Genomic DNA, 12611 nt, shown 5'->3' on the forward strand with positions numbered 1-12611 from the left:
AGCTGTGTCGGGGTAAAGGATGAGGTCAGTAGCCAAAAAGTATGATTAAATTCACAGGTTGTGAGATGGAGTATATACCAGTGTGGGAATGAGGGGGCAGCAGGAAAGATGCTGCATAAGTCAGAAAGGCAAATGCTTTTGACAGAAAGAGGTTTCGGAGGCAGGGAAGGGCAAAGCCAGGAGGGGAGCTGCAGGACAAGAAAAAGATCACTGGATATGAAAGCACTGAAGGCTGGTGAGAACAGAGATGATAGGGAGCAATAGCAGAGTTTTAGGCAAGTTGCAACTTGTGAAAAATGAAGCTTAAGAGATCAGCAAGGAAAGTAAGTCATTGAGTCTGGAAGTTAGTGTGAATAATTGTCTCAGTGGGAGTAGTGGTGGAGGAGGGCAATATTGCAAAGGTGGAAATAAGGGATCTTGATGTGGGATTTGAAACTCATCTCAGAATCAAACAGAATATTGAGACTGCACACTATTGGACTTGGCATGAATGAGCTGCCAAGGAGAAGGTTGGAGTCTGGGTTAAGATGCACAGTTTTTGACAGAAATTAAACAGCATTCTTTGGCCTTGCTAATGTTGAATTGAAGGAAGTCCTTGCTAATTCAGGACATAATGTTCTGTGCTGTCTGTTCAATTAGTGGTAAACAAAGAATCAGGGATCGTGACAGAAGTGAGCTGGGGGTCTTCAGCATACACATGTAAATTATCTGTGACTATGACTGATGTTGCTGAAGTTAGCATGCAAACAAAGGAAGGTTGGCGAAGATGGACCTGTAGGGCATATCTCAGACTGGCTTCATTGGGAGAGGTGGGTGTTGAATCAAGCTAGGCCATTGACATTGGAAGAGAAACTGTGGGGAAGGATGTAGTGAACCATTTCCAACAAATTAAATTAATAACATTGTCAGAAATTATTAGGTTTGATCTAATACCTATTACAGAGACAAATTTGCAAAGTGATCAAGGCTGGAAACTAAGTATTCCAGGATACTTAACTTGTAGAGATTGGCAAGATGGAAAAGGAGCAGGTGTAGCCTGATAAAGAATGGGGTAAAGACAGTAGAAAGAAGAGATCCAAGCTCAGAAGATCAAGTAGGATCAGCTGGGTGGAGTTAAGACACAGTGAGCATAAATCAGGAAAGTAGAGCTTCACGTTGTTAAGGGCAATGCAATAATGATGGGGAACTTTAACCTTAACACAGACTGGGCAAACCAAATTTGCAACAATAGTATGAATCATAGGGCAAATTCATGGAACGTATACAAAATCTAGATCATTGTGTCGAGGAATCAACTAGAAAATACACTAATAAGTAAAGGTGCATCTAAGGAAGAATGACCATAATATGATAGAATTTTATATTGAATTTGAACGTGATTTAGTTAAGCCTGAGAAAAGGGTCTTAAATCTAAACAAAGCAAACTACATTGGTGTGAAGGGTGAGTTGGCTGAGGTAGATTGGGAAACAATATAAAAAGATACGATGGCAGACAAGCATTTAAAGAATTAATACATAATTTGCAACAAACATACATTTCATTAAGGCAGAAAGTGTGACCCAACAGTGGCTAACAAGAGTCAAAGGTGGCTTATAATGTTGCCACAAAGAGTAGTAAGCCTGAGGACTGTGAGCATTTTAGAATTCAGCTAAAGCAGAACAAAAAATTGAGAAGGAAAGAGAAATGAGAATATGAAGTAGATGAGCAAGAGACAGATTGTAAATGTTTCTATAGGTATGTAAATAGAACAAGATTAGTGTAAGTAAATATGGGCCTATTAGTGGCAGAGACAGGTGAAATTATAATGAGGAATAAGGAAATGGCAGAGACATTTGAACAAATATTTGATGTCTGTCGTCTTGGTAGAAGACACACAAAAAAAATCCACAAAGATGGGGAAATCAATTGAGAATGAGGAGCTTCTGTATAAGTAAAAGTGTAGTACTGAAGAAATTGATGGGACTAAGTGGTGGCAAATCCCCAGACCTGGTGACCTGCGTCCTAGGGTTATAAAAGAGGTAGCTGCACAGGCAGTGGATGGATTGGTTTTGACCTTCCAGAATTCCTTAGATTCTTGGACACTTCCCAAGGATTGGAAGGCAGCAGGCATAAACCTGCTATTTATTAGAAGGAAGAGACAACATGGGGAGGCATAGGCCAATAAACCTAACACCAATAGCAGGCATAATGCAAGAAATCTATTATTAGGGATCTGGTAAGAAAATCATAATAGCATTAAGCAGAATTAACATAGATTAATGAAAGGGAAATAGTGTTTGCATATAGAGTTTTTTGAGAATGTAACTAGTAAGGTGGACTAGGGGAAAACGGTGTATTTGGATTTTCAAAAAGCATTTGATAAGGTGCCATACATGAGGCTATTGCACAAAATTAGGGCTCATGGGAATGTGGATAATATATTTACATGAACTGAGGATTAGTTAAGGGACAGAAAATAGAGAGTAAGAGCAAACAGGGCATTTTTGGGTTGGCAGGCTGTAACTAGGGGGTACTGCAAGGATCAGCACTTGGGGACCCAGTTATTTACAATTTATACTATAACTAGGATGAGAGGAATCAGTGTAATGTACCGACGTTTGCTGAGGATACAAAGTTGGGTGGGGAAGTAAACAGCGAGGAGGGCTCAGAGGCTGCAGAGGGATAAAGATTGGTTGGATGTTGGCAAGAATACAGCAGATAGAATACAATGCCTCAAAGTGTGAAGTGATCCACTTGGGGAGGCAAAATTAAAAAGAATATTTTTTAAATGTTGAGGGACTGAGAAATGTTTGTATTCAATGGAACTGTACATGGATCACAGAAAGTTAACATGCAGGTACAGCAAGCAATTAGGAAGGCAAATGATATGTTAGTTTTTGTTAAATGGGATGAATTATAGGAGTAAAGAAGTCTTAGTACCTTACAGGATATTGGTGAGGTTACACCTGGAGGTGTGTGTGCGTAGTTTTGGTCTCCTTACTTTGCCCAGAGGGAATGCAACAACAGTTCACTGGATTGGTTTCTGGTGTGAGAGAATTGTCCTATGAGGAGAGATTGAGTGGACTGGGCCTATCATCTCTGGAGTTTAGAAAAATGAGAGATTATTAATTGCAATATATAAAATTCTTTACATCAAGGCAGCATTTGGACCAAGTGTGGCATCAATGAGCCCTAGAACAACTGGAGTCAATGGGATTTGGGGATAACTCTCCACTGGCTGGAGTCATTCCTAGCACAAAGAAAGAAGTTTGTGGTTGTTGGAGGTCAATCATCTCAGTTCCATGATATCACTGCAAGAGTTCCTCAGGGTAGTGTCCTAGGCCCAACCATCTTCAGCTGCTTCATCAATGACCTTCTTGTCATCATAAGATCAGAAACGGAGATATGCGCTGATGATTGCACAATGTTCACATTTCATGACAACTCAGATACTAAAATTGTCCATACCGCATGCAGCGAGACCTGAACCATATTCAGGCTTGGGCTGATAAGTAACAAGTAAACTCAGGCCAGGAAGTGGCCATCTCCAACAGAGAGAATTTAATTATCTCCCTTTGACATTCAATGGCATTGTCATTGCTGAAATCCTACCATCAATATCCTGGGAGTCACCATTGACCAGAAACTGAACTGAACTGAGCTATGGCAATAAGAGCAGGTCAGAGGCTGGGAATTCTGTGGCGAGTAACTCTCCTCCTTACTCCCCAAAGCTTGTCCACAAAGCACAAAGTCAGGAGCATGATGGAATAATCTCCATTTGCCTGGATGAATACAGTTTCATTAATGTTCAAGAAGGTCGACACCATCCAGAACAAGCAGCCTGCTTAATCAGCACACCATCCACCACCTTAAACATTCAATCCCTCTGCCACTGATGTACAGTGCCAGCAGTGTGTGTTATTTACAAGTTGCACTGCAGCATCTCACCAAGGCTCCTTTTCCAAACCTACGACTTCTACCACCTAGAAGGACAAGAGCAGTAGACACATGGGAACAACACCACCTACAAGTTCACCTCTGGGTGAAGCATAATCTTGACTTGGAACTATAACACCGCTCTTTCACTGTTGCTGGGTCAAAAACCTGGAATTCTCTTCCTCGTAGCAAAGTGGGTGTACTTACGCCAGATGGACTGCAGATCACCACCACCTTCTCAAGGGAATTTAGGGATGGCCAACAAATGCTGGCCTTGTCAACAGTGCTCACATCCCATGAATGAATTCTTTTAAAATGGGAATAGTGCGGGAAAGTGGAGTTAAGGTAGAAGATCAGCCATGAATGTGTTGAATGGCAGAACAAACTTGAAGAGCCAAATGACCTACTCCAGCTCTTATTACATTTATATGTAGTGGCCAACTACCTTAAATGCAGCAAAAATTAAGGAAGGATACTGCACTGCAATCGTAGCCAGAATAGTGTTGGTTGTCTTGGATCCATCATGCAGTTGTGTGTAGTTATTTTTTTCATCTAATTGTTGTTTGTTCAAATGTCCTTAAAATTAAAATTTTTTTTTGAAGCTTACTTATTTTAAATTGAAATGCAATTATTGTATATAGTCCAGTTGTGTTTCGTTTGTAGCTGCTGGTGTGTTGGGAACTGCTTTTGCTGTAATTTAGTTTCCTTTTTAAATTTGTAATTAACAGTTTTCGCTGCCAGTCTCTGCTCTTCATGGCAATGTTCAGATTTAAGAAGGATACTGCTTTGAAATACTCAAGAACCTTAACCGAACATTTCAAGGTAAGCAGAGAGTGGGAATAACTGAGTGGATTTGTTAGCCACCTACATTGTTCTCTTGTCATGTCCATGTTCGTTTTCAGGTACATTAGTTAAGCACATAATGCCATTAAGAGTGTTGACAAAAGTTCAGACTTTTCACTACTAACCTTTCCATGTGCACAATTGGTATGGATGCACAGAGATGAGAAAGGTAACATTTTCAAATGTTGCTCTGTGTTGCATTAGCCAATCTTACCAAATGCAGCAGTTGGGGAAAGAGAGAAATCACTGAGAATTTGTGCTTCCAAGTATTATCTGCTGACTACTCCCCAAAAGTGCACATTTAGCTGTCCAAGGGTTGGAGGATCAAGCTTAGCTATAATTACCCCTCCATGGTCCTTTGTCCCTGACATCTGCATCTGAGCTGATGCATGAAGAATGGCTGTTGGGGCAAAGTGTCAGAATGTAGTTGGCCCTTGAGAAATAGTATTCTAACACCAGTCAATATATTCAGAAGATGAAGAAAGAAAAGTGAGAGGAAAAAAAATGTATTTTTGTTATTCCCAAAACTTTTACAGCAAATTGAGTGTTTGTCTTGTGTTCTAGAATTCTTCCAGGACAGCTCAAGCTCCATCTCCTTGTGTTGCCAGGTAATTAATGCATGCAGCTGTAATGTTCATGTCTTAAATCAATACTTAGTAATTAGCTGTAGGAATCTCTCCCTTAGAGAGAGACAGTTGGTTATATATAGCTTGAGGGGCACCACTCCGCAAGCGTGGGGCAAGGCAAGGAGGCAAGTCTCCATGAACTACCACAGCCAGTATGGGGATTGAACCCACACCGTTGGCATCATTCTGCGTCACGCCCTACCATCTAGCCAACTGAGTGAACCAATTCTTCCATATTGCAGTACCTAAAATATACTTATTATTGCCTTATATCCTGGTTACTTCCCTGTTAATCAACTGTGGATTAATGTAGCTAAATTTACCCATTGAGTCAACAATGTGAATCCTTCAGTTTGGCGTTAACTACTTACCAACAATTGGAATGTACAGGCTGCCATTGCCTATTATCCACCAGTGCAAAACATGATCAACTCATCCCTGCCAACTCCTACTGCTCCCTGCAGTTAATACCTGCCAATACTCACTATTAAGACTTCCATGGCAACTGGACTTCATGGATAGGTTGTTTTGAATCAATTATTTTTTTATGTAATAGAATTGATCTATTGTGAGTTTGTTGACTGAGCCGTCTCGTTTCATATTTTAAGAAATCCATTGCAGTGTTTCTTTTAAAGGGGCAGAGGGAATGCGGAGTAGAGCAAGCATCTTAATGGGCAAAGGATGATGCATGTTTACGTATTTTGCATTTATAATCAGCCTTTAATTTCTTGTCTTTCTATTCAGAGGTACAGGCACACCTTCTCCACTGTCTCAGACACCATCTCCTGCCAGCTCCGGAGGTTCCCAGCCAGGATCTACCGCCAGTAATGGTGGAAATGTTGCCATTCCACACATGATTCATCAGCTGGCCTCCACCTATGTCAGCATCACCTCCATTTTCCTTCATGGCCATGACCTGTGGGAACAAGCAGATGCACTAGCGAAAAAAAACAGGGGTAAGAAAAACCTAAGATAATGAGGAAGAGGGAAGGTTTTCCTTATAATTCATTAATTAAACTTGACAACACTGTCTTCACTATCAACCATTTATCTCGTAAAAAGGCCATTAGTAAAGTGAAAATTTAAATTACTGACTGCATAAGATTTTTAATTAAAGGGAGAGGAGGAGTGTTTACATTGGTTTTGAAAATAACTAATAATGCCTGATTATTGATTGCCATTGTAGTACAAGTAGATAACACCCCATATTCATGTGAGGATATAACTTGCTTACCTAAAAGTAATGTTAAGTATCCAGGTACAAGAATCCATTCTTGATTGCAAGTAAAGTTTCAATTATTTGTGGCTCAACGCATTAAAATCTGGCCCAATTGCTGTAGGATAACAGTAGAGCTTCTACAAATAAGTTAATTTTTGAGAGAAAGTTATTAAAAAGATGATTTGAAAGGGGGAACCTAAAATGTTCAAACCTGTTTTCACTTATTTTAAGATTCATTCTTTCTTTCTTTCTTTATGGTTTCCGACAATTACGTTTTCATTTCCTTTTGTGAGGTCTATTTGAATTAAGTTCCATTAATGTGATTTTTGAATTCATCTGCAAATCGTAAATACTGAGAACAAAATAATACTGCATTTGAATAAAGCTGTTTCAGATAATGTGGGGGGGGTGGTGGTGGTGGTGGTGGCAGCGGCGACAATTGAATCTCATTGAGTCTCATTCTAGTCCAGATAACATGCTTAATAGGAAACTTCTATAACCTTGCTTTTTGTCTGTCTCTTAGAATTCTTCATGGAGCTTGATGCAGCAGTTGGCCTTTTATCCTTGACCAGCAGCATGACTGAACTTGTACACTACACCAGACAAGGTTTACACTGGTTGCGACTGGACACTAAATTACTATAACAAGATGCTGAAAATCATTTTGACATCAGCCTGTTTGTCCTTCAGCACCAAACCCATGGCTGTTCAGTGTTTTGTTTTTTTTAAAAAAAACATAAGGAAAGACAAATGTAAAGGTGTCTCTGTGCAGCAGAAACTTTAATAATGTAGGTCGGCACTGAAATACCGCAAAAATGAACCGGCTGAACCTTCACTTCGTGAACAAAAGTGCAATTTTTTTTTCTCTTGACCCATCTGGAATTCATGATGATGAATGCACAGTCTTTGACATTTCTTTGTTGAAGTAACCTTGAAGGATAAAGGGCTGGAAAAAACCCCTCTCGGCCTGTATTATGGTCAGGAAGTAGCAGTAGCTGTTGCCTTCTCTTAACTTTCTGGCAGTAGTGTACATATTGTACATTAACTGCATAAATTTAGATAAACATTTAGCAGCTAAAGAATATTGTATTCATTCACCGGAACATTGTTGCAGTGATTTCCTGGAAAGCCTTTTTACACAACACCTAGAGGACAAGGTATATTCAGGAGGTGGATATGTAAATTGTTTAAAGTGTCCAACTGTTAATTTTGCTCGTACACTAGGAGCTGTGAAAAAGGACTTAATTTTCTGTGTGTTTTTTCTTCCCCCCCCCCCCCCCCACCCCAGTTGCACCCATATTTACTGCCATTTCTTTCCTATTTATTAGAAACTGCACCTTTCTTTTCCTGCTGGATCCAAGTTTTGCTGGCAAGCATGTTTAACAGAACAAAGTGATGTTTCTTTTTTTGATGGGGGGAGGGGGAGAAGAGGAAGTTGACGGGCATTGCCTGCCCTTTGCATAGTTCAGATCAAAGCCACATGCCTGTCTTCTCAGAACAATCTTCTATTAATGTTCAGCGTGCCTTAGACATTCTACTTTGTATGTAAGTAATTGTTTCTAGCCATAGATAAGTTGCTGCTTCAAGGGTATGGAGTAAGGAAAATATGAATGGTGTGTTAAAATGTGGTCAAATTCATATAACGTGAGTACAATTTGGTTTTGTATAATTGTCCTTATGAGCAATGAGGATTTGACATGGATCAATATTTCACCACTTTCTGTCCCCTGTACAACAGACTTGTCCTGAGTAAAGGTGAGCAAACTGTTTGGATGTGTAATTACCTTTTGGGGGTGATTTTCTACCTATCGTTTTATTTTTATAAATAGGAGAAATTGGGTTTCTTGCTGTGGCAGTGGGTGGGGGAAGAGAAAGAAAGATCTTCCAAAAATGTTGCAACTTTCAGAGATTTTAGTTGAAACCTACTTTGGTAAGCAGGAATTTTCAGAAAAATACTGAAAATTGGAAGCAAAATATAAATGGATTTACAGGATCATGGGAAAACCCCAAGCCATTTTTGCTCACCTCTAGTCTTGATAATGCTGTGAATGACGTTGTTCCAGCTGCCTGGCAAAGCCCAGTAAAGTCATAAATCCTAGCATACAGCAGCTCCTGCTGCTTAATGTTACTGGAATTCATTATAATTTTATTTGAAATTGTACTTGCACATATATATTTTTGCTGAATGAAATTGCTGCAGAAATGCTCAAGAGTCTATGTATTATATACACAGTAAAACCCAAATGAAATTGCAAACCCAGCACTGGCTGATCTTTGAAGTGAATGGGAAAAAGATACTCGTACTTGATGGTATGTTAGCTATTGTGACCGCGTGCTGACAATGTTCCAAGACTGTTACAGTTATTACCACCATCAAGAAATGTAGCATAATGCACTTTGGCTTCTAAATTATTTGATTTCTCCTTTTTATCTCTTCCAATGAGCAGCTGCAAGGACACATGAGAGGATATCTCCTATGAGGGAAATTTGAAAATCCTTACTGCTTTCTTTTCCAGTCCTTTCACCTTCCACAATGATTTTCTATTAGCATTTTAAAACCTCAAATGAAAACATTGGGGTCAATTTCCAGTCTAGAATCAGTGTAGAGAAAGAATCAAGTTGGCAAATACCCTCACGGAGCTAGGTCTTGTTTATCCAATGAGTAGCTGAGGCATACAGGACTTTAAGATCTCTGATTACCCTTCCTTGTTCTCTGTTAGCTATTCGCTGCTGAGTTAGTAGTAGGGATGCTAACTCAGTTGGCTCATTGGCTTTGAGTCCTTGGATTAGAAAAGAGCAAATTGCTCATTTCAGCTGCTGATTGCTATCCGTCGACTGGGCCTGAACTACACAAATGGATGTTGGTTGAGGAGAAGATCTGACCCAGTGAGCCCTCATCATGCATCTGTTGCAGTTGAGTACTCCGCTAATTTTCATTGTGAAGACTCCTATGTATTCTTAGGTACCAGAGGGCAACCAATTTGTTGGAGCTGGGTAAGGGCAGAAAATTTTGAGAATAAAGGGTAATAACATCTTGTGATAAATATATCCACATGTAAGTTTATGGAAGCTGTAATAATTTCATAATTAGAAATTGAACGTGACATTTTGAGACCCCTTACAATGTCCTGGTGGGTAAAGTCACCATCCAGCCCAACATTAAGTCATACAGATGAGAAGATTGCATGTTTGAACGTCAATCTGTGTTGAGCTAGCTGACCTCAGCTAGGGTTACATTAGCCTTCCACTCCTGATCACTATCCAGTGGTTCTCCTGCTGTAAAGTCTGGTGAGAACAATCAGGCTAAACTGTGATGCTTTCCATGATTCAACAGCCTGTTGACGCTTGGTGTCTAAGTTCACAGGTTTAGAATGGCTGCTTGAGTGAGGCCCAAAAAGCCTGCCAGCCCCTTCCAATGGATAGAGAGGGAAATAGTATTGTTGCAAAGAAATAGACTTTGCTGTGTTTCTTTCCCTCGCCTCACTCTAAGTTCATGCAGTTTATTTTTGCTGAGTAACTGGCTGCTGCAAGTTGTATAAAGACAGCCAAGGTGATCACTCCTCTAAAAGCACCTTCCTTTGCTGGGATTCAATACTTGATTGTTTATTTAATACATGGGAGCCCACCATGTAGAAAATCCTAGTTATGTAATCATTGTTCTTTCCATTCCTTGGTGCAGTGAACTTATATGCTAATATGCTGTGCCACTTAGGAGCTTACATTTTAGAATGAGTTTGGGTGCCCTGAAGCTAAAATGATCGCCATGCAATGCTTCTTTATTCTGTTTACATCCCAACTTGGTTCTTTCCAGATCTATCCAATATCAGAATTAAATTCCAAAGCAAATTAAAGACTTGAAGATTTTTCATTAGAGACAGAGCTTCACATGAGTGCTACTATACTAAAATTACTTGTGCCACTCTAGCTGTGTTGTTTTGTAGGATTTTATTGCATTTTTAAATATTTAATTACTGCCTATTTAAGAATTTTTCTTGGCAGGTGCTACTTAGCTTCGGTTTGCCTAACCTCTGGTACATGGAGTATAAATTAGCTTGAGGAATAACACTACAACAACCAAAAGGAGAGTAATTACCAACTGGCACGAGCAAAGGGGCAGTACATAACTGTTTTACACACATGGGCCGGAAATTTTCCTCGTTGGGGCAGTTGTGCGGGGGTGGTGGGGGGTTGGTGTGGACGTGAACCCAATCGGGGACGTGCCACCATTTTATGTGGGCGGACCAATTAAGGCCCGCCCTGCGTGACGCTTGCTCAGAAGCGCTGAGCACTCCCTGTGCAGGCGGTGCTGGGGGCGATATTTCCTGAGAGGTTCCCTGCGCTCTTTTGCTTGCAGAGACCTCCCCAGAGCACAGAGGTACGTCAGGGAGATTTGTTTCAGTGCTAAAGTTTTAATAAAGGTTTTTAACACTTTTGAAATATGTCCCCTCATGTGACACTATCACATGAGCTGGGACATGTCAAAGAATAAAAGTATAAATTTTTATTAGATTTTAAAACACTGCATGAAACATCATCCAGCCCGTGGATGAGGTTTCATGAAAAATGCGAAGGCCGCCTGGGCTCTTCGCCTGCCCGTCAACCTTAAGGTTGGACGGGCAGCTCATTGAATTGAATTAATTAGGTTTTAAATGGCCCTAATAGGCCTTTGACAGTTTGGGCGTGCAGCCGACTCAGCTGCATGCCCACCAAACTGAAAACCTAAACGAAGCACGGTGATGAGTGCCGTCCTGACAGGAAAATTCTTCCCATGAATTGTTTGGTTATATGCTGGTGTGGTGGGCTGAAACCGTAACTGGCACTGGAAAAGGCCCACATATATTCCGAAACAAATTTTCCTTACAGCTTAGAATCCAGTTTTCTACTTCTCATTACCTTTTTTGAAGGAGATGACTTACTAATCTGTGTTTCCATGGATGCAGGCAGTCCTCTAGCACCTTGCCCAAGCTGCTGATCTTCATGTGTGAACTTGGACATTTGAGTATTGGCAGTAAATTTGATGGATGTAGAGGGGTCATCAGAGCCAAGTCAGATTTTGTCCTCTCTCTGCGCCCACACAAGTACTTCTTGCAGAAGTCACCTACATTCTGGTTGGGAGAAACCCTGGACAGGACAGAAGTATCTGTTTGTGTTTTTAGCTTCAGAATCCTAGACAAGGATGGAAAACAAAAGATGTACTGCTGTCCTCTTCCATTTCCATCCTAGCTGACTCGGCACAAATCAGGGTTCAAGCCTGGCACCTCCATTGTTTGCAGATCTCAATTCTACAACATTTGGGAGCCTGAGTTTTTTTTATTTACCTTCCAGGTTTTTCCCTTCCCTGCCATAAGGTTTTCTTGGTATATTTTATTCTGCTGCTTGTTCCCAAATTGAGAACAGCATTATGAGCTTCAATTTTTTTTAAAGCAAGTATTTCACCACAAACAATGCATTTTGCAAATTGGTAAGAATGGTAATGACTTTATAACAGGGTGGTCATATTTGATGCATTGCTGCTTCCTCCTTTCAAAGGATATTGGTTTATATTGATCTACAGGTTCTGACAAAATTGATCAGTCTTCACACTCAGAAGTATCCACAACAGAAAATCTAGATGCCACGGAACTGCAAGATTTGTTATTTTACAGTTGGTAAAAATGAAACCTCTTGGGGATCTGCACAGGCTCATTTTATCTTCCCTTTAACATCCATAGCATATACCAACCATTCCGTGCTGAGGAGATGGGTGAGGAGGTTCAATCCCCATTTCTCCATCATACCTTCCTGTGGGGACCCAGTAGCAACTGACCTGCCATCTTTCTGTTTTTCCCCATGTGCCCCATAATCCTCCCTCTTTTCCCCCCAGCCCCTACCCACCTCGGCACAACTTATTGAGCCAGTTAATCCTCTGACCAGCATACTGGCACTAAAGTTAAAGGCTGTGAGATTTGCTGTCTGATGCAGTCTCAATTCCAACACATGCTTCGTAATTTTCCTCCTCCATCAATTT

General features: G+C 40.5%; 1 protein-coding gene across 2 annotated transcripts in view; it reads left to right on the forward strand.

The window, feature by feature from the left end:
• LOC121278150 (AF4/FMR2 family member 1-like) overlaps positions 1 to 8864 on the forward strand; it is a 137626-nt gene extending 128762 nt beyond the window's left edge. For both annotated transcript variants that reach the window (XM_041188269.1, XM_041188278.1), the window contains exons 18-21: positions 4645 to 4738; positions 5324 to 5367; positions 6130 to 6341; positions 7128 to 8864. In XM_041188269.1, the coding sequence (XP_041044203.1) occupies positions 4645 to 4738; positions 5324 to 5367; positions 6130 to 6341; positions 7128 to 7249 (472 nt within the window). In that variant the 3' untranslated portion in view covers positions 7250 to 8864. The remainder of the gene's footprint in view (positions 1 to 4644; positions 4739 to 5323; positions 5368 to 6129; positions 6342 to 7127) is intronic.
• The last annotated feature ends 3747 nt before the right edge of the window (positions 8865 to 12611 follow it).

This window comes from Carcharodon carcharias, chromosome 1, assembly GCF_017639515.1.
Source record: "Carcharodon carcharias isolate sCarCar2 chromosome 1, sCarCar2.pri, whole genome shotgun sequence".
In the NCBI taxonomy this organism is placed as follows: domain Eukaryota; kingdom Metazoa; phylum Chordata; class Chondrichthyes; order Lamniformes; family Lamnidae; genus Carcharodon; species Carcharodon carcharias.